At 52.5% G+C, this 26322-nt stretch overlaps 1 protein-coding gene across 1 annotated transcript in view; it reads left to right on the top strand.

Annotated features, from left to right (window-relative positions):
• The window catches only part of CTNNBL1 (catenin beta like 1), a 163593-nt gene extending 146395 nt beyond the window's left edge, over positions 1 to 17198 (top strand). The window contains exons 14-16 of the mRNA XM_045528609.1: positions 4843 to 4980; positions 5212 to 5284; positions 17004 to 17198. Of these exons, the coding sequence (XP_045384565.1) occupies positions 4843 to 4980; positions 5212 to 5284; positions 17004 to 17092 (300 nt within the window). The 3' untranslated portion in view covers positions 17093 to 17198. The remainder of the gene's footprint in view (positions 1 to 4842; positions 4981 to 5211; positions 5285 to 17003) is intronic.
• Positions 17199 to 26322: the final 9124 nt, after the last annotated feature.

Here is a 26322-nt window from a genome sequence, read left to right as displayed (position 1 = left end):
ATCCAGAGTAAAACGAGTGGAGAATAAAGGTGACATGCCATCTTACTTTTTAAAACAGACCAAAACTTGAGATGATGTACCCAAAAGAACTCTACTTAAATTTTCTCACTTCGTTATTTTCCGTCAGAATGATACATAATCATCCTGCTTCTTTTATTTCCCTTTAAACTCTGAGTACACATTTGTGCTCGGCTTCCCTGAATCCATTCAGCAGTAAATATTCCACGCCACAGAGTTGTAACAGACTAGATAAGGTGCTTCCTTGACAGCAGTCGGCTTCACTGCAGGCTGGTTTCTATGGCGCTTCTAAAACTGCCAGGGCAGAAACTTCGTCTTCAGAAGCCAATCTCTGTTTCATCTCTATGCATGTTCAACGCAGCATTGGTGATGCCTTTCTTGGCGATGAGCTATAGTCATATCTCAGATCTACATTTGAAAATTTCACTTTCAAATCATGTGGCCGTATGTCTAAAAGTAGAATGTCGGATTGAACATTGTCAGAGTCTTGAAGTTCTGAGGAAAGAGGAAAAAATAGAGTTTGGCATTGCTCTCTTGGGTCTGTCCTTTCTAGCTGACAATACAGAGAAACTGGAAAGTACAGTGTGTACTTGCTCGGTTAAAAGAAGTTCAGATTGTGGAGAAAAGGAAAAATTACCAGGGGCACTTCTGACCTAATGAGAGAAACTCAATTTCTCGAGGCTCCATTCTCGATCCTTCCTATCACTCTTATTCAGCATCTTCCTGTGTTCTTCACACAGCTCTGAAATCTTTGCCTACACAAACTTGGTAGTGTGAAAAGAGCACTGACTTGGGTTTGAATCCCAGTTCCCCGTCCACTAGCCTTGGGGGGGTTGCTCTGCCTGAGCCAGTTTCCTCATCTAAAATGGGGTAAGAATCCCTGCCCCTCTGTATTAATGAGAAGTAAAGGAGTTGATGTATGGAAAGCACTCAGCACTGTGCCTGGCACATGGCAACCCTCGTGACACTGGCGTCTCCTCCTTGGCGGATAGGTGGTGATTATTCACACTGCCCCACACAATGCCTCGTATGTGGTAACCAACCGAAAATAAGATGATCTACTGATAGCTGGGATCTAATGAGCCAAAAAAGAAAAATACTCTTACTCCTTTCTACTGTTTTTGTTAGTGATGCTGTTATTCTACTGTTACTGTCTCCCAAGCTAGCCAAGTTGACTTTTCTATACCTTTATCTACACTATTATTTCCTCTGCTTGGACTGCGCTTTCCAACCTGTCTAACTCCAGAATCCAGCTCAAATGTTGCATTTCCTTTGAACTCTCCTGACTCCTCCAGATAGACCTAGTCCGTGTTTGTCTTCTGGGTTCCCATGGCACTCAGTACAGTTTGAGAGGTCCCTTATAATAGTCATTATTACATTTTTAAAAAGCAATTTGCTCATATTTGTTATTCTCATTAGATTATAAGGTCCTTGATTATGTGGGCTGTTTTATTTATCTTTGCTGTCCCAGCCCATCGTGCAATCCCTGGCACAGTTACGTGTTCAAGACATCTTTATCAGGTGAATGAGTGAATGCGTTCCACTCCCGGTTCCCATGTTTGCAATTTCCAAAGGTCTCGTCTCTTTTCCTTCCTTTCTCCTTTCCCTTTTCACATAGGCTGGTGCCGTGACCCCCCCAGCTGTGCACTCTACACTTTAAGCCACTGTGTCCATCATGTGGCTGTTTGCGTATTCTTATTCATGGCATTTTCCTGCACGGCGCTGACTGACAGTCTACAGCCCGTCATATCTAGCTTCTCCGGCCAGCATCTAAGGCTCCCATCAGCTCGCCTTCCTGATATTTCCACTTCTACCCCAGCCACACAAGTCTTAGCACACACGTTTTTTTCAATCCTGTTTGGCAAATGCTTTCTGAGAGCCTGCTAAGCAAAAAGTACCTTTCTAGGGTACAAAGATGAGTGAGTAAAACACAACTCTTCCTTTCAAGGAACCTACACAGGGAAGAGGCACACGTCTGAATAACTAGTACAAGGCAGGCCATGGGAGGGGCATGACAGAGGTATACATCCAGGTTGTGAGGGTTTTAAGGAGTGAGAAATCATATCTGCTTGGGCATCTCAGGGAATGTTTGTGAGGCGCACATCACATTTTAGACTTTCGATATATTATGATGGAGGCTGACGGGTGGGCAGTACCAACATTAGCAGCAAGGTGAGGAGACCAGAAAAGGGAGGCAGGCCTGTCTGTAGGGGGCGGGGGTACTAGTGAGCAGAAATAAGGACAACGGGGGCGTTTCCCATAAGGCCTCAGACAACTCAAAGACCTTATCTTTGAGGCATTCATTCTGCTGTCCTTGCCCATCATGAGCCTTGAAACTTACCCTAAGTCACTTCATCCAGGACACCCTTACAATTCAACCAAACCTGGTCACCTCCCACTTGTAATTATTATATTTTTAACTGTGGGCTCACTGTATCCCTTTACTTTCCGGTCATTTCCTATGACTCCGTGACCTCTCCAGACAGTCAGCTCTTCAGTGACTAAGACCAGGGCTTCTCCTTACCTCCATTTTCCTTCTTTTTCTGCCTTAACTCAATGCTTAGGACGGCATTCCTGCCACTAGTCACTGAGTAGGACCAGAGGCCTGAACAGTGTGCACCACGTTACTCACTTCCCTATCAGCGATGAATCAGACAGGATTCCTGTCCCTGGGCAATCCGCATTTTAGCAAGTGGTAATTCTGAGCAACTTAACCTCTGTGTGCCTTGGTTTCTAATTCGTAAAATGGGATTAATAATCCCGTCCCTGCTCTCTTTAAATTTGGTAGTAACTGCTGTACACTTAAGGTGTTCTGGAGCAGGAAGTTATGATTATGAGTAAATGAGAAACTAAAGAAAACCTTCTATTTTTAAACTCTGTGGGCATCAGTTCAGCGCTCCGTGACTACCTTATGAACATTAACACTCTTAGCAGATTACCAGGGAATTTGCTACTCAATGAAGCTAGGAATTAGTGGTGCTCATTTGCCAGGCAGTACAGGGCCTGGCAGTCCGCAACCATCTTGGCCTCATAGTCAAAGGCCTTTAGGAGCGAGATGAAAAGTGGCCTTCTGTTTCTACAGGCTGGCCCCTTGGGCAAATAAAGAAGTGTATTATCTGCGTCTAAATAGTCTCTGAAGGATTCTTGTTGGAGATTGATGCCCACATTGGTGAGTCCTTCAAGTTGGGGAGAGAGGAAAGCAGGGTCCCCAGGGCCTCTGTCAGTGACAGGAGCCTGAGTTGTCAGAAGGGATCGTGGGCATAAAACTACCGACAGAATTAAGAAATGGATCGCTGCCGTCAGGAGCATGTGTTAAACACCTGCCTTTGTAGGCCTGTCTGCTGGTCACGCAGAACAAGTCCCCATACCCGGTTCTCACTCCTGAGAGTCCGTGGCCCAAACCAGAGATGTCTTTTTTCTCTCACTCACTGCATGGATGTTTGCTGAGCTGGGAATATGGAGACAGACAAATGAAGGTCCCACCTTCGCAGACCCACAGTCCACTCTCACGGAATAAAGGCTGTAGACAGAGAGAGGGAGGTGATGGTGACTGAAGTCAGTGTGACAATGACATGGCGTCGGTGTGAAGATGATGTGCTAGAAGAGGGTGTGCTGTGGAGTGGCTTGTCTACTTGCTCTCAGGGATTTTAGAGAGGAGCAGTTGTTAGCCTTAAATAATCAGGAAAGGCTTTGTGATAGAGACAGTTTAAAAATAGTGTGGGCTATAGAGACACCCTAGAATCCCAGGAGGGGAGGCAGGAGGGCCCTGAGCTGGGGAGAAGTGTTAATAACCCACTAGATGGGGGTGGGGGAGGAATGGTTGAGGGGCGATAAAGACGCTCTCAAATTGATTGCAGTGATGACTGCACAACTCCAAACATACCAAAAGCCATTAAATTGAACACTGTAAATGTGTGAATTGTATGATATGTGAATTATATTTCAATAAAGCTTTAAAAAAACAACAAAAAGGAATCCACCAGAGAGGACTAGACGTGGGGACAGCAAGCCTGACAGGTCCGGGTTACAAAGCAGACGCCCCTCGCCCGTCGGGGCCTAGTAGGGTGTTGGGCTCGGCCATGGAAAGGTCGCAGCACGTGCACCTGACAGACGTAAGGCAGAGGGCGCACGCCAAAAGTTGGGTGCCGGTGCCCTCGGCTTCACCAGGCACCAAGACAGAGTTGCCTTTGTTTAAGTTGATTTGGAAGAGAAAGAGAGTTACATACACAGATTTCTCCTCCACTTATGATAGAATTACATCCCGATAAACCCATTGTAAATTGAAAATGCTGTCAGTCAAAACTGCGTGGCTGACTGGGAGCTGTGGCTTGCTGCCGCCCGCGTCATGCGAGAAGTGCGGTTTCCACTGAACGCGTATCGCTTTCACACCATCATAAAGTCGAAAACTCGTACGTTGAGCTGTGCAAGTCAGGGACCATCTGTGTCTTGCAGAGAGGTTATTTATGAAGGCCTGTACCAGAGTAAAGAATGTGTGGAAGCAGATAAATAGCTTAGATTTGTATCCCTTCAGCTTCTTTTTTTAGGTTGAATATGTGGATGAGATCATTTTGGCCCTGATTCATTGGATAGATGATAATGGGCTTTAAGCTTGACTCTCAGGGCCTCTGTAGTCCATTAAGAATGAGGAATGTAAGAAACTTGAGACGTTAGAAAATGGGAGAAGTAGACAAATCAAGAATAGATGGGGTTTTGTTGTTGCTGTTGTAGTTGCTTTTCTTTTGGGTATTATGGCCAGACTAGAAGCCCATTCTTTTCTCCCACTCACTGTCCAGCTTTTATTCCCAAATGTTCATTCATTTCTAGGACATGGTCCGGCGGGGAGAGATCATAGACAATGACATTGACGATGAGTTCTACCTGCGGCGCCTGGACGCTGGGCTCTTTGTTCTCCAGCACATCTGTTACATCATGGCTGAGATCTGTAATGCCAACGTCCCCCAGGTAGGAGGGTCTTCCCTTGGGTGGATCTGTCCATCCTTCCTTGCCACCTGCTTAGGTAGAGACTCTCAAGGACAGACGTGGATTGTGCTGTCTTTGAATTCCTTTACTCCATGTGGCCTTCTTTTTCAGGGAGGAGGGTAAGGTAAATAATTTCAAGATGGTGCATTCTGGTATCTCCCAGGACAAATGTCCCTTTTTCTTTCTTTTCGCTTCCTTTCCTCTCATTATTAGATTCGCCAGAGGGTTCACCAGATCCTAAACATGCGAGGAAGCTCCATCAAAATTGTGCGGCACATCATCAAGGGTGAGTTGGATGCTACTGCGCCTGAGGCCGGGGGGAAGTAGGGGAAGTAGGGGAAGCTTTCTTTCTGCGTCTCCGTCAGTGTCCCTGGCATTTGGGGCACAGCATTTTCTGCGTAAAAGCTTAAGTGTGTTGTCCAGTTCACCGCGTGTCCAGGCCATCTTTGTCACATACTAAAAACTAACCTAGTTTTTCTCTGCCTCCCACCCTCCAATTCCAGAACTTAAATACATAACAAACAAGAACCACTAGGACTTGGAAGTATTTGTTTAAAAATTTTAAAAAAACAAAACCAAATTCAATTCCAAACTGCATATAGTGATATAGTGGAAGGAAATTGCTTTCTTGGGGGAAAAAATAAGGAAATGACAAGAAATACAGTATTCCCCCCTTATTCATGACTTTACTTTCCAAAGTTGCAGTTACCTGTGCTCAACTGTCCAAAAATAGGTGAGTATAGTACAGTAAGATATTTTGAGAGACAGAGACCACATTCACATAACTTTTATTACTATATATTAATATAATCATTTTATTCTTAGTTATTGTTGTTACTCTCTTACTGTGCCTACTTTATAAATTAAACTTTATCATAGGCATGTATGTATAGGAAAAAACATAGAATACATAGGGTCTGGTACTATGTGCGGTTTCAGGCACCTACTGGCGGTTTAAGAACTTGGCCTCCACAGATGGGGGGACTCCTGTAACTGGAACTGAGCAGTGAATTTGAGGCAGTGTGGTGTAGTAGAAAGAGCATGTGTACTCTCCAGGTCTAGCTCTGCCTCCCGCGTGGCCACAGTTGTGTATTTACCTAGGAGAAGTTTTGCAGAGGTTAGGGGAGGTCTTGCGTGACACAGTGTCCGGTCTGGTACCTGGCACACAGGAGAGCTCAGTCAGTGTGAGTTTCCCTCCTTCCCTTACCCACCCCATGAGTCCCCCAAATGCTGTTGGATCTTTGGCTGGACCTGACCCAGCTGGAGTGGCTCTGGCAAGCCCTCGGTCACAAGGCAGGGCCCCTGTACTGAACTCTGGGGTGTAGCCCCACCCTTGGGCCACTTGGGGGGGACTAAGTGGGGAGCACAGACTAACAGGCATGGCGGGCAGAGGCCCGTATCGGACTCTAGAGTACTGATGACATGAGAGTTCAATGAGGGTCAAGATGGACTGGGTAGCTGCAGATGAATCATGTTCCTCCCTGGCCCTTACTCTGCCCCTTTCTAAGATGGAGGATTGGGCTAGATTTGCTCTCAAAGGGTTTGCCTTTAAGTTGCTTATAGCTCCCATTATAGGTGGGAGACAAATCATGAAGATGAATAACACACATAATAAAGTGAAGAGAGGTTAAGAGTGTGGGCCCTGGGGTCAGGCTCTTGGATCTGAGTCCTGGCTCTACTATTCACTGTGTTATCTCAGGCAGGATACCAGTTGCTCTGTGAGCTCATGGAACGGGCAGGAGGATTAAATGAGATGATACGTGGGAAATGTCTGACCCTTAATAAGTTCTCAGTAAATGTTAGTGTGAGTATTATAAAATATTATGACAATTGTCATTGTCATTATTTTAGGTGAGGTATGGCTAAAATGCTGTGGGAAGCCTTGTGAGAGAAGTGGCATTGAGCTGGTCTGAGAGGCTAGGACAAGAACATTCCAGAAAGAAGGAGCAGTGTGAGTGAAGGCACAGGGGCTGGCGATGGCATGTTCAGCACAGCCCTCCCAGGCAGGGGAATAGTAAATCCTTTGTGCCCATTTTGTAGATGGAGAAGATGAGGCTTTGGAATCTGTTGTTTTCTCCTCCAGGAGAGAAGAGAGGAAAGGGGAGCCCACCGAGGAACCTAGCCCAGCGCCTTGCCTTCCCTGGTGGCACCCTGGGTGCTCCCTTCTCGTTCTCAGTGTCAGAGTCTCGTGAGTTCCTGCTCAGAGCGTCATTCTGCCTCCTCCCTACGGTGTAGCTGTGGTGATTTGCAACTCCAGCCTTTAAGTGGCATTTACTTTTAACACCCACATGTTCAATTAGAACTTTTTATTACTCTCAGCTCTACTGTCTTACATTTAGGCCTCTTCCCGCACCTCCGTCCCTGTAATCAAAACAGTGATCTTCCAAGAAAGAAAAAGTGTTTTTATTGCGCGTGACACGTAGTAGGTGGATGCTTTTCTTTCTCAAACCCTAACATGTGTACTCTGGTTATTCAGGATTTCCCGTTGTTGTGAGCCCCGGCCTGTCTCCCTCGGAGCCTGGTGTATTCCTGCGGGGCCTGTCCCAGTGCCAAGCGCACACTGGGCGCAGAGTACATGTGTGTTGATCGAGTGTGTCTGGGCAAGTGGGCAGGTGAACAGCCTGCACAGACGCCGTCTTCACTCCCGCCACTCTGCTCCTCTTCTCTGTTGCTTTCTGTTGCTTTGCCCACCCCAAGCCCCCTGTCCAGACTCTAGTACCCATCCTTCCAGCCAAAGTCCAGCCTTCAGGCCTCTCTCCATCGCCCTTCTCGGCCAGTCCATGAGTAAATCCCACCAGTTCTGCCTCCAGAAACAATCTAGAATCCGTCCACTTCTCTGCATCTGTTATTTTCCGTCATTGCACCCTGTTTGTTTCCTTCTGAGCCCTTATCACAATCTGTAGTTGTTTTTATTTATGTGTTTGCTTACCTGTTTTGTCTGTCTCATACATTAAAATATAAGCTCTGTGACACAGGGACATTGTCTGCCTTGTTCACTGTGTCTCAGCACCTAGAGCAATGCTGAGCACATAATGGGAACACAAAAAAAATTTTAAACGTGGTTGAATTAAACCCTACTCTTGTATGAATTTATTTGGCAGACATTTACTTAGACTCTCGCGGGGCTGTTTAGACACAGTGTAAGTACTGTGCTGCAAAGGAGTCTGCAAACCTGCCCTCATGGAGGTTGTAGTCTTCTGAGGACATAGATGTCTAAATGATTGGCATTATTCAAGCTAAATGAAATGCACGCTCCAGTAACTACTCAGCTGACATCGCTCGGTGCCATGCTCTGTATCCAGTGCTGGACATGCGAAGAAGAGTAGGCGAGAGCCCTGTCCTCCAGGCGTTCGCAGGCAGTGGGGAGAAACACCGGGAACTAATTATAACATGCTAAGTGCTGCCTTAGAGCTGGGAACAGTGTGCTAAGGCAGTGGCAAGGAGGCAGTGAGGGAGGCAGTGGAGGGAGTGGCTGCTCCTCCCCAGGACTGGGAATTGTGTCCCAGAGGAAGGGTGTTTGAGGAAAAGGCATGTCCTAGGCAGAGGGAGCAGAGGCCCAGAGGCAGGACGGGATTCAGTGGCCTGGGTAAGGACTCCAGCCCTGCCGGGGAGGCTGGAGTGTTTGGGGCTGGGGGCATTGCTGGGCAAGGCTTTTGAGTCCTGTTAGGGACACAGTGAGTTTGGGGTACAGATAGTGACTGCATCCCTTTTTTGGCCAGCAAATAGTAGACATTCTCGTTAAAGCTCAGGAGAGATGCTAGTTTGGGAAATTTGAAGCCATTAGTGTGGAGGTGATATTTAGAGCCTGGCAATTGGACGCCATTGCTCAGGTTGAAGAGGCTCTCAACACAATGCTGACCATTAAAAAAAAAAGTTCTCTCCAGATGGAAGGTTATAATAAGGGTTCTCAGTCCCCTCCTGCTAGCACGTTCCCACCCTGACTCACATCCACTGCCAGGGAAAGGCCGTCTGCGGTGTCGTCCGCAGTGTCACTGGGGTCTGGAGCCTGTGCAGTGTGGCCTGCCTCTGGGAGCAGCCCCTGAACACAGCGCAGCGGGACCCTCAGGAGCCATCCTTGGTTGGAGGACAGTGTTGAGGTTGAAAGGCTATGTAGTGGGGGTGGGAGGCTGGGCTCTGCTCAGGCCCACCTCTTACAAGCCCAGCTGGTTCTCCTTTCATGCTCTCCTCCCCCCTCCCCTCCCCCTCCCCCTCCCCCTTTCTACTCTCTCCTCCCCCCTCCCCTTTCATCAAAAAGCCAGAAAAAACAAAGCCTCATAAAGAAAACCAGCTCATCAGTCTGTCCTCTTTGATTTTAATTTTGTTTTTCAGTTTGGGTTGCTTCCTTTTTTTCTTTAACATACTAATTAGATGCAAGCTTTTTTCTTTGATTTTATGGCCTACATATTTCCTAAGTTTTGCTGGCAGGATGACAGCTGATGTATCCCTTGAGGTCTCAGGAAAACGCTGATGAGGCAAGCCCAGCAGGGGACTTTTCCCGTTATTTTTTGGTCCCCTTTCTCACAATTTTCTCCCTCCTTTTGTATTGGAGGTGCCAAGAGAGCTGGGAATAATTGATGGCTCATTAAAGTCCCTCTTTCTGCAGACTGCTTACTCGGCGCTCCCCGAGTCCAGCCTTCCCTGAACTGGCAGCAGCTCTGGGGCTGAGGACGGAGATGCCCACAAAGAGGAGGGCAGATGAGCCCATGTGCTCTGCAGGGACAGCGATGGTCCTCCTGCCTCTTATCTTTCTGGTGCCTGGCCAGACAAGGGGTCAGTTGCTGCTGACCAGGGGTGCATGCTGAGGCAGCTGGTGCTCCAGGCATCAGTGCTGTTCCAGAAACCCAGGACCCCAGCAGGTAGAGCGGGCGCTCACTGAGCACTTCCTCTGTGCCAGGCTTTAGTGTGCGTTATCTCTGGTCCCCCAGCAACCCTAGAAAGCAGGATAATCTCCATTTTGCCGATGAGAAAACTAAGACTCACTGAGGTTAAGTAATGTTACGTGAGTCACTAGTAATGGAAACTGGATTCAAACTCAGAAAGAACTAAACACCGTGGCATCTCCATCTTGCAGAATAGAAAGCAGTAACTGCGCTGATCAGCTCATACACTCCTATAGGCTTTTCAGAAAGAAAATCCAGGGAATCCACATTTATAGAGCACCCACTTGGCATCACAGGCTGCTTTAGGTGGGCTCCTAAGATAATTGAGAGGCTTAGGAGGTGCTGTCCCCAGGGGGCATACTCCCCCTCACAGGCGTGATGACTGAGCAGTAGCACAAAGCGGATGCAGTCAGTGCTGGGACACAGAGAAGCCATGGGACGGAGAGGGCACAGTTCATTCTGCTGGAGATTTAAAAAAAGGAGCTCAAAGATCCAGGGAGGCTGCACAGAAGAGGTGTCTTTTTCTTTTTATCATTTTGACCATTACAACCATCACCACCATCTATCCACAGGACTGTTTTTCATCTTGCAAAACTGAAAACTCTGGACCCGTTAAACACTAACTCCCCAGACCCCACAGCCCCTGGCAGCCACCATTCTACTTTCTGTCTCCGTGACTCTGATGACTCCAAGTGGGGAGGTGGCTTCTGGGAGCAGGTGGAAGATTTCTGTAGGCAGATACGAACGTGCGTAATTGAGCGGTCATCTCCCTGGACGTGGCATAGGAGCTGTGACCTGGGAATACTTCTGAATGTGAGTGTTTGTGCCAAGGGTTTCAGCGGAAGCCTCTGGCCCATCTGGTAAATGTTTTAGTCTCTTGGCAGAAGTTGTCAGAAGACCGCGCGGGTGCCTGAGAACAGCCATGGTGGCTGCACGACAGTGGCTTTTTGTAGAGGAGCACTTAGATGATTAGACTCAAACTCCTTCACTGGTGGGCGAAAAGAAGGAGCCAAAAACTTCAAAATGCTTTTAGAAATTGGCCCATGGCCCTTTGATTTGCTTGTGTTCTTTATGGCTTAAAATCTCCTCTTAGAAGCTCATAAACATGTATTTCCAGAGTGATTTGGGGCTCTTGGTAATGCAGTTTGTGTGGTTTTAAAGCTGCAGAAGCTGATAGGATTTACCTTTGATGGTAGTTTTCTCTCTCTGTGTGTGTGTGTGTGTGAGAGAGAGAGAGAGAGAGAGAAAGAGACTTGTACCGGGTCATGGCTACTATGGCCACGGTGGTATTTGGAGGCAGGAAAGGCTCCCAGACGGAGGCCTATCTGTGTGTTAGCCCTATAGCTAGCTGCCTCGACGGGGCGCAGAGGCATCTTAGGGACACATCAGGATGTTTTCAGCAAGTATGTAAGATTTGCCTTAGGACTGCTGCCCCCCAAACTTCCAGCCAGTTCTCCCAAGAGGGCTCTCAGGAAGGGCTGCCTTGGGTAGTGTAGTGTTACATGAGGGAGGAAGGGGGAGAACCGGCTGTGTGGAGATTGTAGAGCCTGCCGTGAGGCTGTCTGGGTTCACGTCCGAGCTCTGCCTTTTTCTAGCTGTCTGACGTTAGGCTCTGCTTCCCGTCTGTAAGCTGCAGTTCTGTCATCATAAGATGGGGAGAACCTACCTAAAAGGTTGCTGTGAGAGTTAGATGAGGTCCTGTATATAAGGCGCTTACATGTTGGCTTGATAAATGTTAGCTATCTTTATTGTTCTAATTCGTGTCCAAGCTAGCCCAGTAATAAGTAGAACAGAGATGCATAGACCAGCATAAATTCTGGATATCTGTGTAACTCTGGACAAGTTAGTAAAGAATATTTGAGTCTGGGTTTCCTCCTCTGTAAAAAAAAAAAAAAAAAAACTAATTAAAATGAATATTGCCCCTCTCAGGAAGGTTCGGGATTGAAATACAGTCGGGTACCTGTGACCATTTACTGTGCCCAGTAAATGGAACTAACTAACTTCCTTCCTTCCCTAACCTAATCCTTTCTGCTGTAACTGGCAGCAGCCTGGACTCAGACAAGCAGGATAGCCGTGGACCAGCACCCAGGCTGGACTCCTCGGGGCCTTGTGGAGGTGGGTGGGTGTCAGCGGGTGCTTTTCCAACCAGCCACAGTATCCATGCACAGAACTACGGGAGTGTGACCCTGTTAGCATCATATGCAAAGGGTCAGGTTCCTTCTCCTTTAAGTGGGTTTCATTTGACTGACATCTCTGATGAAATTGTATCTCTCGGCCCAGCAAAATGTTCTCTCCTAGAGAAGTGTAACCTTTAAACCTTCCAAGTTCATTGTTGTTGTTAAGGAATCTCTGTGAGACCTAAAGGATTTTCCTTTCCCAGTTTCTATTTTGTGGTTATTTATATGTCTTCAAGGGTTTTCAGTGTGAAGATATTGGCATTCTTCTTCTCTCCCCTCCCTCTTCCTCCTGCATTTTTTAAAGGGTGAGCATTAAGGCTTAAGGTCTAGGGATCCGAACGAGGCTGCTGAGCGCTGGTCCAGGTCTCTGCCCTGGAAGACAGTTTTTCCCCATCCACCAGCCTCGGTGCCCCCTCCTCTCCCTCTTAACATAAACAGAACAGCTTGTATTCCGTGTCTGAATAGTAAACCTGCTGTCTAAAGTTTGCTTTAATATTTATGCGTTCAGCACTGCTGCCTGTTTCTGAGCTCCATCAAAGCCTTTATTATGAGAGCATTTGAAAATGCTGGGGAAGTGGCGAAGGGAGTCGATGTGTGTGCTGTCTCTCTCACCCTCTACCCGGCTCATCGTCTTCCGCTCTCACCCTCTCTCCTCATCTCTGTCCCCCACCCCACAGTTCTCCCTTCCTCTAGCATCTCTCTTTTTCCTGCATTCTCTTTTCCTCTCTTACACACACACACACACACACACACACACACACACACACACACACACACACACACACACACACACACAGCAAAGAGAACTCTTTCCCAAGACCTCTGGGAGGAATCTGTTCAATATTTATAAACTGCTGCAGCAGCTATAATAACCAGAGGTAGCTGGCACCACCACGATTTGCTCCAAACAGGGCTCTCCTCTAGAAACAAAGAGTGAGTAAGGGTGAGTGGTGAGGATGGGGGCAAGGTGCCCAGCTGGTGCAGGCTCCCGGGGCAGTGGCTGCCAGGGCACTGGACAAGCTCTAGGCCAGGTCTGGGCCAGCTCCATGGCTGGCTCACTGTGGGACCCTGGTCAGTCTCCTGCCCCCTAAAGGCTGCAGTAGGTTTCTGAGAACTCCACCAGCTCTGATATTTGGTGACTTGGCCTAAGATAGTTTGACCCCCGCCAGCCCACCCCACATCTATCCTGGCCTCTGAGGCCCCTTTACCATAAGACGTTCCCTCTGGAGTCTCATTGTTTACGAGGACTTTGTAGTCAGACTCCCTGCCTGAGCTAGGCTGCTTTGGAAGGCTCACAGAACAGGAGTTTTTCCCCCAAATGATGGGGGACAGGTAGGGTAGCATATTGCTTAGGTAAGAGGATGCTGCCTCGGGGACCAGCCCACCCCTGATGGCTTTTTAGGTGCCTGTTTTCACTATTCACATGTTCTACGGTTTAAGTTCTGCTCCTCTACCATCCTAGACTTGGGCAAGTTGCTTCCGTTCTCTAAGGGCCTCAGTTTCCTCATCTCTAAACAGGGATCGTGTTCCTACCTCCTAAGGTTGCTGCTAGGATTAGGTGGGAAACCATGTATGATGCCTGGCACAGAAGCCCTGCTCACTACATGCTAGTTCCCCTCCCACTGTGTGTAAGACAGTCCCTCCCCCGATTACACTAATCCATGCACTGCGTGCACGTCGGACACCCGCTTTCCAGAGGATGAGTCATCTGGCTTTGCTCCTGACCACAGTTAGAGTGACGGGGAGACTCTCCCACGGGGTGGGTGCTCTGTGCACAGTAGGGATGTACGCTGTTCCTAAGGCCTTAGCAGAGGTGATTCGGCAGGGGGACTGATCCAGACTCCGCTTTGTGCATCCCTGGAAAGAGACTGGGTCCCTCCAGGGAAGCTGGCTGTGCTGTTGGAAAATCACCGCCCCAAAGCATCAGACTGTTTCTCCACTTCCCTCCCTCCTGGGTCTGATAAGACATTAGGAGAGCAAAGTGTTAGCTCAATCCATTAAGCCTCTTGCTTCCAGACCAGGCCCTGGGGATAGTAAATGCCTTGATGGTCATTTCTCTCTCCTGGGGCACAACTATATCACTCACATGTGAGTAAGAGATACCACTCACCAGCAACCCCAGCACGGCCTCCTGTGGCTCAGTTCCTGTCCTCCTGCGCCCCCGCCCCCTCTCTGTGGGGCATTGGTAGGGGGCGGCACAGCCATTTGCTGTTGGACGTGATGGATGAGCCTAAGAGAAGAGGATGATTTCCGGGGGGAGACACACAGCTGGCACATGTCTAAATCCCAGATCCCATTTTCCAGCACATGTCCAAAGTAATAAAGAGGAAGGAAGAAAAAATAAGGAAGTGGCAGGAACAAAATTATTTCCCCGAGCATGGTTGTAGGGGGGAGGAGGGGGGCGGGTAGGAGGTGAAAGGCCTAACCTTTCTTCTGTCTCCCCAGTCTTTGACTTGGATCAGCAGGTGTTTTATTATGCAAAGCCTCTTACCAGAGAGTTCTCTGTTTTCTTTCTCATGCCAGGCCCCAGTGAGGGCCCAGGGGACTATCAGGCAAACGGCCCTGAGAGCTCGCTCGCCACCCTGCTGCTTGCTCTCAGCCAGGCGCAGCTAAAGCCCCTGCCTTCATGTGGCTCCCAGTCTAGGGGGAGAGGGGACAAGTGGAGGGGGGCCAGAGGCCGGCCTGTGTGTGGTGGATACAGAGTGGCCTGAGGACGGGAGCAGGAGGGAGAGGTGGCCAGGTGGGCTGTCACAAAGGTGGCATCTCTGGAGATGGGCCTTGAAGGATGTGTGGGGTTTCTCCGAGTGGCATTGCTGGCAGAGCAGAGGAGGCTCAGGGAGGGACCTGGTGTTTCCTGAACTTGGTATTTGCCAGGTACTTTCACTCATTTTCAGAAGAGGAGACCACTCAGGGTCACTTAGGATTGTGAGTCAGAAACAGGATTCAGACATAGCCCACCATGTTGCGCCATCTCCTCTCTGAGGGTGTGGGCAGGGGGCAGTCGGAGGGCGATGACGAGTTGGATCACCCCATCTGCGCTCCCTCCACCGGGTTCTTTCTGCCTGCTCGCCGGAGTCACTACAGGAAGTCCAGGGCTTCCAGCTCACCCCTCCCCGTCTCTTAAAAGCAGGGGGACCCCATTATTTGGGGGAACCAGGAAACTTGAGAATGAAGTGGAGTCTTACTGATTATTGTGCTGGAACAACAGGGTAGACTGGAACATGTGATTACCTGCCCTAATACTCTTCGGTTTTGTCCCCTGACAATCTTCTGTCATCAGCGTCCTCTGCAGGAGCCTGATCCTCGTGAATATTTCCCTTATCTTCCTGCTCTAACCCCAAAACCTCGCCCTCCCCGGGGTGAGCCCTCTCGGGTGGCCATTTTCTCCCACCCCTCCTGCCGGGAGATGGGGAGGGGTCTTCCTGCTCCTCAGGGGCACCCCTTGGCCATTCTCCCTCCTCCCTCCTCCCTGAAACACCCAGCTGTTGGAAGCTCCCATCAGTGGACTGACCCACCCACGGTCCCTCGTTGGTACCAGCACCTGGTCCCCTCAGTCCTTGGAGGAGTCCTGGGCTCACTGTCACCTTCTCTGCCACTCCTGTCGTATGTCTTGGTGATCTCAGCATCCGTATCTCTTTGTCTCATACCCCATTTCCAGTCTGTCGGCAAGTCCTGTTGAACCCACCCTCAGAATGCATCAGGAATCCGAGGACTTCTCATCTCCCCGTCACCCGCCTAGTCCAGGCCACCGTCAAGTCCCATCTCTTTGCCTCTGCCCTCGCCCCTCAGGGTGTCTCCCACAACAGGCAGAGTGACCTGGTAAAAGTCAAGTCATGTCACTGCTCTGCTCAGCGCCTCCCACAGGCCCACCCAGCCTGGGCACGGCCCCAGGACCTTCTTGCTGACCCTCACATGGACCCAGTAAGCTCCCTCCCCAGAGGCCTGCGCTGGCCTCCTGCTCACTCCGCTCCCAGGCGTTGGCACACTCGCTCCCTTCAGGTCTTTAAACAGATGCGCCTGTCCGTGAGGCCCTCTGACAGCCTCCCTGTATCCGTTATTTACTTTCTGGTTCGTGACCCTCACGAGGAAGTAGGGTCCACACAAGCAGAGGTTTTCATCCATTTTGGTCATGACTTTATTCCCGTTGCTGTTGCCTGTGTTCAGCATCCCCAAATAGTGAGCGGCTCTCACACTGGGGTGTGCGTCAGCATCACCTGGGGAGCTTGGTAAAACCCAGATCGCTGGGCCTTCCTAGTAAGAGGGTCTAGGGTGGGCCCGAGGTTTTGCATTTCTGGTTAAGTTCCACGTGGTGCTGATGCTGCTGATCGGGACCCACACTCAGCACCGCCTGCCCAGAGCACTGCCTGCCCCGTCTGCACCTTCGTCCATTCGTGCTGCCGCCACAAAATACCCGAGACTGGGTAATTTATAAAGATGAAAGTTTACTTTCTCACAGTTCTGGAGGCTGGGAAGTTCAAGATCGGGGCGCCAGCATGGGCGTCTAGTGAGGGACATCTTGCCGCGTCCTCAGTGCGGAAGGAGGAAGGGCCAAAGGCCTGGCTGGTTCCCCGGAGCCCTGTCATGGGGCTCTGAGACCACCCACAGGGCAGAGCCATCACCTCCTAAGGCCCCACCTTTCAGTGCTGGGGATGACAGCTCAGCATGAATTATTCAAACCTTAGCAGCATCCCCTGCATATGGGCTGAGCGAGTGAATAAATGAGGGAGTTGAGCAGAGGGTGTGGCTGGGAAAAGAGTGTGAGCATGGAAAGGTAAGGTGGGCCCTTCCACCGAGGGCCTCGAAGGCCAAGGGGTCTGGCCACAACTGCCACCGTGGGGCATTGGAGCAGCATGGTGGGAGCTGGGGTTCGAGGAGAGGTATGAAGTGACCCAGCCAGGGTGGAGCGCATGCCTGGGATCCATGCCTAACCCTCTCTTTGTCCCCCTAGAGTATGCAGAGAACATCGGGGATGGCCGGAGCCCAGAGTTCCGGGAGAATGAGCAGAAGCGCATCCTGGGCCTGTTGGAGAACTTCTAGAGCCCCCGGCCTTGTGCGTCACAGACTGCAGCTCCCCTCCCAGAAACAGCGTTTGGTGTGCTCTGTGTAGCTTTGGGTCACATTAAAGCTGTGGGTAGTTTTGGTATCTCTGAGCTGGTGTTCTTTGTAGCGGAGCCTCACCCACTGACTAACCTTCCCCACAGCACTCCTCAGGACACGTCGGAGGGAGGCCAGTGGTCGGCCTCCCTCTGCCCGTGGGGAAGCCAAGGCTCAGCGAGTTTGGCAGTCACATCCCCACTGTGGCCACTCTGGTGGGACAGCTGCGAGGCCGCCCACCTGTGACTGGTGTGGACTGGGGACCTCCCCGGGGCTTCCAGCCCTGACATGGAGGGTCAGGATGTGGGATCCGAGGCTTGTGCCTCCTGCTCAGCTCCCTGTGGGCGGCCACAGAGCACAGCGCTCGGAGCAGCATGTGAGCCCCGGCCACGGGGGCGGGGCAGTGCGTGAGGATTAAATGCACACCCGTGCGGGCCCCACCCCAGAACAGGGGCATCAGAGCCACGGGGTGGCCCTGGCACTGGTACTGCTTCGAGCTCCCAGGTGGTTCTGTGCAGGGTGAAAGCCACTGCTTTAGAGTGGACAGGCCTGGGGTGCGAGTCCCTGCTGCGTCATCACCAGCTGTGGCGTTTTAGCTACCCTCTCTCCATCTCACTTCCTTCGCCTGCTGAGTGGGGCTGATAACACCCGCTCGGCACCTGGGCGGACGGGCGCTCGGTGAGGCCCACAGCGCAGTGGTGCGCACATGGGAGGTGCGTTGTCAGTGCCGCTTCCTTTGTCCTGCACACGTTTGTGGCTTCAGAATTGCAACTTCACTCACTTCACTCGGGTTGTGAGAACGTTGTTCTCCTCCACAGAAGTCAGCAGTGCTTTAGCGTGTTTTTATCCATCCCCAAAGAATAGAGTCCCCGTGGATAAGGAGGAGGAACCGCCACCAAATCTGGAAAAGCCACGTTTCAGTAAAACGAAGTGTGTAGCCCAGGGTCACAAATAGGCACAGGGATGCCACACTCTGCACTGTGCCCGTGCTCCCGCTGCTGGCCGAACCCCGAGGGACAGCTCCAAGCAGCCACTACATGGCATCAACATGCCAGATGAATCCGGTTTGCCAACCCAGGTGGCCACCAAGAGAGGTCCCTGAATAAGGTGGCACCTGCTTCAGTCCGGGCCGTGGGCTGGGAATGGGACAGTGGGCAAGGCAGGCCCTGCCCCCGGCTCGCCTACAGCCTGCTGGGAAGACGGGCAGTGCACCCGATAACCGTGAGGTCAGCGTCCTGGCAGTGGGGCAGAGGGAGGTGGGAGCCTGTGACAGGCCCGTCACAGAATCAGCTACACATTCACATTTGGATTTAGTTCTGACCTCACTTTTCTGGAACTGTGATAGCACGTGTTGGACGCCTGCTACGTGCTGCTTGCTTTACATCCATCCTTTCTAACCTGCCAGCAGCCTTGGCGTTGTTCCCCCGACTCACGAAAGCCAAGGCCAAGGTCTCAGAGGGTAGGTAACTGCGCAAGGTCCTGCGGACAGTAACTGGCAGAAGCAACGTTCAAAGCCAGGCCTGTCTGACCCCACAGTCCACGCCCTCCCCTCCCGCCAAGCTGCCTCTGACAGTCGCCGACCACGGCCTGGCATGACGCTTCCATCTTTCTCCACTGATACGTGGTTTAATGAATTACAGAGAATAGAGCATGTCCAGATTTAACCTATGGAATCAGCCTGTTGGAGCGAAGGTTGGTACTTTAGAGATAGTCGGTTTAGTCCTTCGCTTTTATTCTTTTTAAATTGTGTTTGTTTTTAACCAGGTAGTGCTTGCACATGGTACAGAAGTTCAAAATTTAACTAGAAGATACGCCATGAGGAGTCTCCCTGCCCGTCTCCCATCCCTAGGCCTCCCAAAAGCCATCAGAAGCCAACACAGGAAGAGAAGGGTGGGGACGGCTCGGGCCCCTCACCCCAGAGCCACTGCCACTCTGCTCTGCCTGCTGCTTGCGTTGTCGTGTCTCCTGAGACGCTGTCCCTCTGCTAAAAGCAAGCTTGAACCCGTCCCTTCACTTTACAAGTGAGGAAGAGGTCTCTTTTCCACTGGCTTTGTGGCAGGAGGGTGGGGGGGAACATGAGGTTTAGTCCCTTAGGATTCCAAAGGCATACACAGTTCCAGGGGTTGAGGGACCAAGGAGACGGGAGGAGGAGAGAGTGGCAACCTCTGGTCTCCGATCCTAACAACCCACCACGCGAGGCTCAGAGGAGCTTTTAAGTACCAGGTAAAGACCCTCATTGGTGACTAGCCCCGGCGCAGGCTGTGGTCCTGGCTGAGAAGCCGTCTGCCTTGCAAAGCAGCCCCTGCCCACAGAGAGGATTTCTTGGGTTCCCAGTCAAGGCTGCCCTCAGCCTGCGGTTCTGAACCCGACTTCTGTGTCTGCCCATTCTTGGGGTTCACAAATTCACCCCTTCAAACAAAGCCCTCACACCCACCCTTGTGTCCACAGCTGAGTGGTACGAGAGCATAGCAGCCCAGAAAGGCAGCACTCCTCTTCCCCTCCAGACATGGCAACAAAATAGCCTTCAAGCAATGTTTGCCGCTGTTCTTCATAAGGGAAGTGAGGATTTCGTTCTCCTCCCTCGCAGCTCGCTGCTCCGTGCGTGGTGGTCTGCACGCCGGATTCAGCGGCGGAAGGAGGGGCGGGCCGTGGCTAATTGAGCGAGATTTGCATGCAGGCCGCATTCCTCCTGCATCTGGGGGGAAACGCATCGCCAGGGAAGCTCGAAGGCATCCTTCAGTCCCCCCACGGCCGCACCCGTGCCCAGGTGGCATCTTCTGCCATCACCGAGGGCGTCGATTTAGTGTCAACAGGGAGACGAGACTCACTTTCCTAAAGGCGAGACTTCTTGATTAGATTTCCTTCCCCAACAGTAGAGGTCAAAGCAGACCCACATTTTTCAATCTGTCTTGTTCCCTGGTACACATGCAAAGTGGCTGGTTTCACAGCAGGGGGCCTTCGTTATCTGTGCTGGAAAAAATGGTGAGCATTTCTCCAGCCACCTTTGTCTTGGTTAGGTAACAGCTGCCCTTGGTATAAACTTCAGCAGGTACCTGGGACACACAGTGCACAATCTCCCCGCCGGTGGCATCTCGTGGCCACTAACACCCCTGGCCCGGAAGCATCCACTGCCAATTAGCTCAAATGCCTTTCAGAGACAGTTGTGTGCGTTTTCAAGTGAATAAAAATATGTTTAATACAAATGGTGGCGTATCATGCTCTCCGTTCTGCACCTTGCTTTTCGCTCCGCATCTCCCAAACGCACGGAGTTGGCCCCACTCCTTTCGTAGCTGGGCTCTGCGCTTAATTGCGTTAATGGACGTTCAGGTTGTTCCCGATCTTCGGCTATTACAACGCTGCAGTGAACATCCTTGTATAGAACGTCATTTCACACATGTGTGAGTTTAAATTCCTAAGTGGAATTGCTAAGTCAAAGAGAACGTGCCTTTTGCACTGTGATATATATTGGCACGTTGCCCGCCCTCCAGCCACAGCGGGTGCCAGGTCACCTCCCCACCCACCCCCGCCAGCGGTGTCACCAGGCGTATCCTGCTTGTGATTTGTACTCGGCATTTCTCTTATGCATGAGGTCACTTAGTGCATCGGGAGAATGGCCGTACGGAGCGTGTGCCGTGTTGGCTGCTCCTCGCTGGGCTCTTTCTGTGAGCTCAGTCCTTTGCTCAGAGTAGCTCATCTCACTCTCGTCCCTGAAGTGCAGGGACTTGCATCATCAACCCCATTTCACAGATGAGGAAACCAGACTGAGAGGGTCAGTGGTTTATCAAGTGACAAAGCTGGGAGTGGAACTTAAGCACAACCCCGTTCCTAATCTAGGAGCCACCCCGCCTTCTCACTGGCACAGGGGGCCCTCGGGAGGCTGGAGATGGCTGGTTACAGAACACGTTGGAAGCAGAAGCCTCCGGCGGGGTTGTGCGGGCAGGCTGGAGACGCGGCCCTTCCCCAGCCTCGTGTCTGGAGCCCGAGTGGCTCTGCAGGGCCCAGCTCCCTTCTGCCTCTCCCCAGTGGCTGCGTGGGGACCCTGGGGCCAGGTTTCCTGGCTGAAGATGGGCCGCCACATGGATGTGGCCTTGGCTGCTCTCCCATCTGAGAAACATCTGAAAGGTCAGGCTGTCCATCTGCAGCCGTGAGGAGAGCCATGGTCAACCATGACTGTAGCGATGATTGTCACCTACCTCCCTCTCGCCCACAATGCCTGCTGAGCTCAAATTCCTTCTCGTCCAGACCCCTTTCGCTGGGCGCTCCTCCCTGCATCTCCCAGGACACGCTGAGCACCTGCCGGTGCCAGCCCTGTGCTGGGCACCGTGCACCAAAGCTTGAGATGCAGTTTGAGCTCTCGTAGCCAAATGGTGTCACATAGAGCGATGACAGGCTTTAAGAGAGGAGAGCAAAGGCTGTGGGACAGGAGGGATGGGGGAGACAGCACTCTGCACCCTAACTGTTCTTGAACTGGTCTCAAGCGCTCCTGCCACCTTGGCCTCCCAGAGTGCTGGGACCATAGGCATGAGCCACTGTGCCCGGCCCCCAAAATCTCGCAGGCCTGTTATCTTGAGTGACTTTCACGGGAGCCTCATTGACGGCCATGAGTCTCAAAAACAAGAGGTAGGAAGTCACTGGAGGCAGAAGGAGCTGTACAGGCAAAGGGCTGGGGCACTATAAAACATGGGGACTTGGGGGCCTCCCCTCCACGCTGGCGGTCAACACAGCAGGGGATGAGTGAGCTCCTGGCTGTGGCAGAACCGACAGGCTCTGCAGGAGCTGGAGGTCGCCTGATCCAGAGTCACAGGGCTTGTTCCAGGACGAGCCTTTGTCTCCACATCTTCCAGGCTCTTTCAGTCCTCGAATGAGGGGTAAACAGATTCCACTGCAGGGTGACAAAGCAACATTCTGACCCCTAAGGCAAGATCTGGCTTTGCAGGGTCGTCCAGCAAGGGCCACCGTCCCATCAGCAGGAAGGCTGGCGTGTGGCCCTGTCGGTGCAGCCCCTGGGGACAGGCCTTGCTGTGAGGCCCTGGGGAGCACTGGGGGAGCACTGGGGGATGGACACTGCGGAAGCCAGGGCCAGGGCCCGGCTGCAGCTCCTGGGCCTACAGAGCCAGCCCCACCCAGGCAGCCCAGGAGCACAGGGGCAGGTGTGAGCCATGAGCGCCTGCCTCATGCTCTCTGGGTCTTGCTCCTCCTTCCGTCAGGGACTGAGTGTCTCTGCGGCACCAGCATAGGGAATCTCACAAGGGCCAGTGCGTGTGGCGCTTGGGTGCCCAGGGCAGGGTGCTCAGTCGACCCTCCACCACCCGTCCTTCCGTCCTGCACTAAACTGCTGCGTGGGGAACAGACGCTGTCCCTGCTCTCAAGGAGCTCACATCCTCATGGGACAGACGTAAAGACAATAAATGTGCACAAATACAAAGAATGACTGCTGAGTGTCACAGAGGAGCCCCGCGATGGGACTAAGTAGCGGGGGCTGACCTCCAGTTGGGTGGTCTGCAAAGTCCTCTGACAAGGGGCTTTGAGCTTAAGGTAAGCTCTGAATGATGTCACAGAGCTGGGCAGCCAAAGAGCTGGGGGAGAAGTTCTAAGCAGAGGTGCGAACACGAAGATCCTGAGACGAGAGAGGAGAGAGAGAGAGAGAGAGAGAGAGAGAGAGAGAGAGAGAGAGAGAGAGAGAGAGAGAGAGAGAGAATCATCCCCAGGAAATAGCCAGGGGGCCACAGTGGCTGGGCCCAGCCGTGGGGCAGGGCCAGCGGGAGATAAGGCTGGAGAGGGGGGCAGGCCAGATCCTACAGGACCTTGAGGAGTTCTAAGCCTGGAAGGGATGCCATTTGATTCTGGAACGATGCCTGTGACTGCTCTGTGGACGACACACTGTGACGCCCGGCGTGGAAGCAGGGAAATCCAAGAAGAGGCTGCTGCCCTCTGATCCCAGGAGGAGATACCGGTGCTTTGGACCAGGAAGGGACGGTGGGTTGGCGATAAGGGGATTTGGGATGTATTGAGGCAGAGCCCACCGGTCACTGTGCAGTGGGGGCCCCTGTCCCAGGGAGCTTTCTCCGGGCTCTGTGGGCTGGGACCAACTTCACCGGCCCAGCAGGAGTCGGGTGGGGCCAGCGGAGAGAGCTGCTCAGTATATAAATATCTTTAATGAATAAATAGAAGTGCTTTTAGGGCTGGTGGAGTCGTATCATTTCCACCTGCCGTAAAATTTCATTAGAAGCAGGCGCTGCAGGGGAGAGGAACGGCTGCAATAAATCTGCCCGCCCACCCTCAGCCCTGCCTCCACTCTGGGCCAACGCAGTCCCACTCCCTGTGGAGTCCAGAGCCAGGCCCCCCTCCCCAGGCCTTTCGGGGGCCCAGGAGAGTCTCATCCCTCCCTGCCCCGCCCCCACACCTGCACAGGCGGGAGGCGGCAGTGGGCAGTGACAGGTGTGGCTTGTCACTGAAAACCAGGGGCTTTCCTCTCCTCTGCTGCGAAATGGACACGACATTTTCTGCCCCCATCTAGTGTGGACAACATGGGCGTCCACACAAGCAGCGTCCAATACCGAGGGACTCCTGGAATGGGGGAGCTGGGGCAAAGCACACCTTGGGGGGACCCAGTTTTACAAATGAGCAGAGCCCCAGGAGAGTAGGTGACTGTCCTAAGATCACACAGCTCTGTTCTTCAGCACCTGCTAAATGCCTGGCTCTGTACCAAACCCTCGACACGCACCTTCTCACTGAGTCCTGACTATTACTGGCCCATTTTGCAGATGACAGCACTGAGGTCCAGAGAGAACTAGAACCCAGGCCACCCCATCACTTAGTGACACAGCCAAATGAGTGAGTGTCCGGGCCTCTACCTACCACAAGCTTCCTTTTTCTCCTTTTTCCCAAGCATGATGAGGATGGAATTATGTTTTCTTGAGCCTATAGCTCACCAAAGTGTGAGTCTTTCAAAGGACTGGGGTGGAAGATTCTCTGAGTGCCTACTGTGCACCAGGCAAGTCTCTGAACTGAAGGCCCCTGTCCCCAGCACTTCGTTTCATCCCTGCAGCATCTTCCAAGCTTGCAGTGCTCACTTCCATTTTGCAAATAAGAAAAACACAGAGGAATCACAGAGGAATCAAGACATTTTCCCGAAGTCACACAGCTATGTCTCTGATGCTGGCCCTAGCTGCCAGCACTCGAAGAATTTAGGACCCTCAGGCCCTTCCCTTGCCCCACAGGACCCTCTCCGAGCTGGTGGGCGTAAGGCCGGGAAGCCTGGCCAAATGGACCGGCCCCGCTGGCAACCTGCCTGGACCCACGGTTATCAGTTAAGCTCGTTAAGTAGCCGAGACAGGACATGGCCTGGGCCGCCTTCCCTCCCCACCTGGGAACAAGGCCTGCTTTCAGCAGCTGCTAGTGGACACCTCTCTGTCATTGGGGAAGCTTAAAAGATACATGGACTGAACTTGACCGGGCTGGGCTGTGGGGCCTGCCTGGTGCGTGCCCTCCTGTGGGCTGGGCCAGTGGACCCAAGAGGGTAGTGAACACAGGACGTGGGGGCTGGAGCCAGGTTGCCTGGGTTCAAATCCCAGCCCCGCCACTCCCTGGCTGTGTGGCCCTGGGCGAGGGGCTTCACCTCCCTGAGCCTCAGTCTCCTCGTCTATAGTGCAGGAGGATGGCGCTGCTCAAGGCCGCTCACTGTCTAGACCTGCAACAGGCTGATGCACACAAAAAGCTGGACCAACTGTAAAGTGCTGACCCATGGTCACGTCATCACTACCGACATCCCTATCTTGTATTTTCTGCTTCACCTTCCCCACTGGACTGGGAGGTGATTCGCCTTTATTTATACCAGAACGACTGGATATGCTCACGAGGACGCCAGTCCATCCATCAGTAGACACCCAAGGCAAGGTCCCTTAGGAGCACAGAGTGAGCGGGGCGCCTGTATACAGCAAGTGCTCTCTGAGCACCTGGGGTGTCGAGCCACCAGCCAGCCACGGCTTACAGCCCGGCCGACGCTCCTGCTCCTAAGCAGCACGTGAGGCTGCCGCGCGCCGTCCCTGCTCCCTGCCCTGCCCGACTTCCCCCCACGACGCTCTCGGGTTCTAGGCCAGCTCTGGGCCGGGCGCTGCCGTCCTTGGGAAGCAGGGACACAAGTCCTGCCCTCGTGGGGACACACACGCAGACAGAACCCACCACCAGCCAGAGCACGACTGTAGGGGTCCCGAGAACCCCAGCCCCCAGGCCTCCCCGAGCCCCGCACCCTGCCCTGGCGGCTGCCCGCGGGCAGGGCTGTGCCTCATCCGCCTCTGCACCGCGCCCGCTCAGCTGCCCACCCTGTAGGCCATCGGTCAACAGGTCTTCAAAAATATTTTCTGAGCACTTACTACGTGCCCAGCCTGGGCTGTGGGGACATCGCAGCAAACAAGGCAGGACGCTCCCAGCCCTGCTGCCTTGCAAGGAGCCCACGGGGCAGCTTGAAAACGAAGGCGACCGATGGTGGAAGGGCAGCCACTCGTAGCAGAAGGTCACGGGCGAGGGTCAGGGGTGGCCCGGTGAGGAGGTGCTGTCGGAGCTGAGACTGGACGGAAGAGCGGGCAGGGGAAGCAGTGAATGCAAAGGCCCTGAGGTAGGAGTGGCCTCATGTGCCATTCGAGGAACAACCCGATGTGCGTGTGTACGAGGAGGAGACGAGGGGGCTAAAAGCAGAGGTGGGGCCCCCAGACGGTCAGTGAGCTTGGTCACCTCGCCTTCCTGGAGACTAAAGCCACTCATGAATTTGCCCGTCCGTCCCTCCCACCACCCGTCCACCCATCCATCCACCTACCCCGCTGTCCACTGACCAGCATGCACCTGTCCCCTCGCGGGGGCAGCTCGTGGTATAATGGGGAGGCCGTCACGGTAAGAGGCGACCACAGACCCAGGACAACACGTGAGAGCAGGAGACCAAGCTGGGAGGGAGGGGTCAAGCCGGGAGTGGAGAGGAAGGGGGGGCTTGGGGGGGGGTGCCCAGCGCAGCCCAGCTCCACCTCGGGCCTGTGGGTCTGCAATGTCATCCTCCCAGACAAAGGACAGTACATTATTAGTGTTATTAATTATCATTAATCTAATTAAATGGCAATTACAATTAAGAACACAGTGACAAAAATGCCTCTTCAATTCAAATGCCTCTTCCCCTCCGGCACCGG

The sequence above is a fragment of the Lemur catta genome, chromosome 17 (assembly GCF_020740605.2).
Source record: "Lemur catta isolate mLemCat1 chromosome 17, mLemCat1.pri, whole genome shotgun sequence".
Lineage (NCBI taxonomy): Eukaryota > Metazoa > Chordata > Mammalia > Primates > Lemuridae > Lemur > Lemur catta.
Note: the sequence above shows the minus strand (reverse complement) of the source record. Positions and strands in the feature narration are given on the sequence as shown.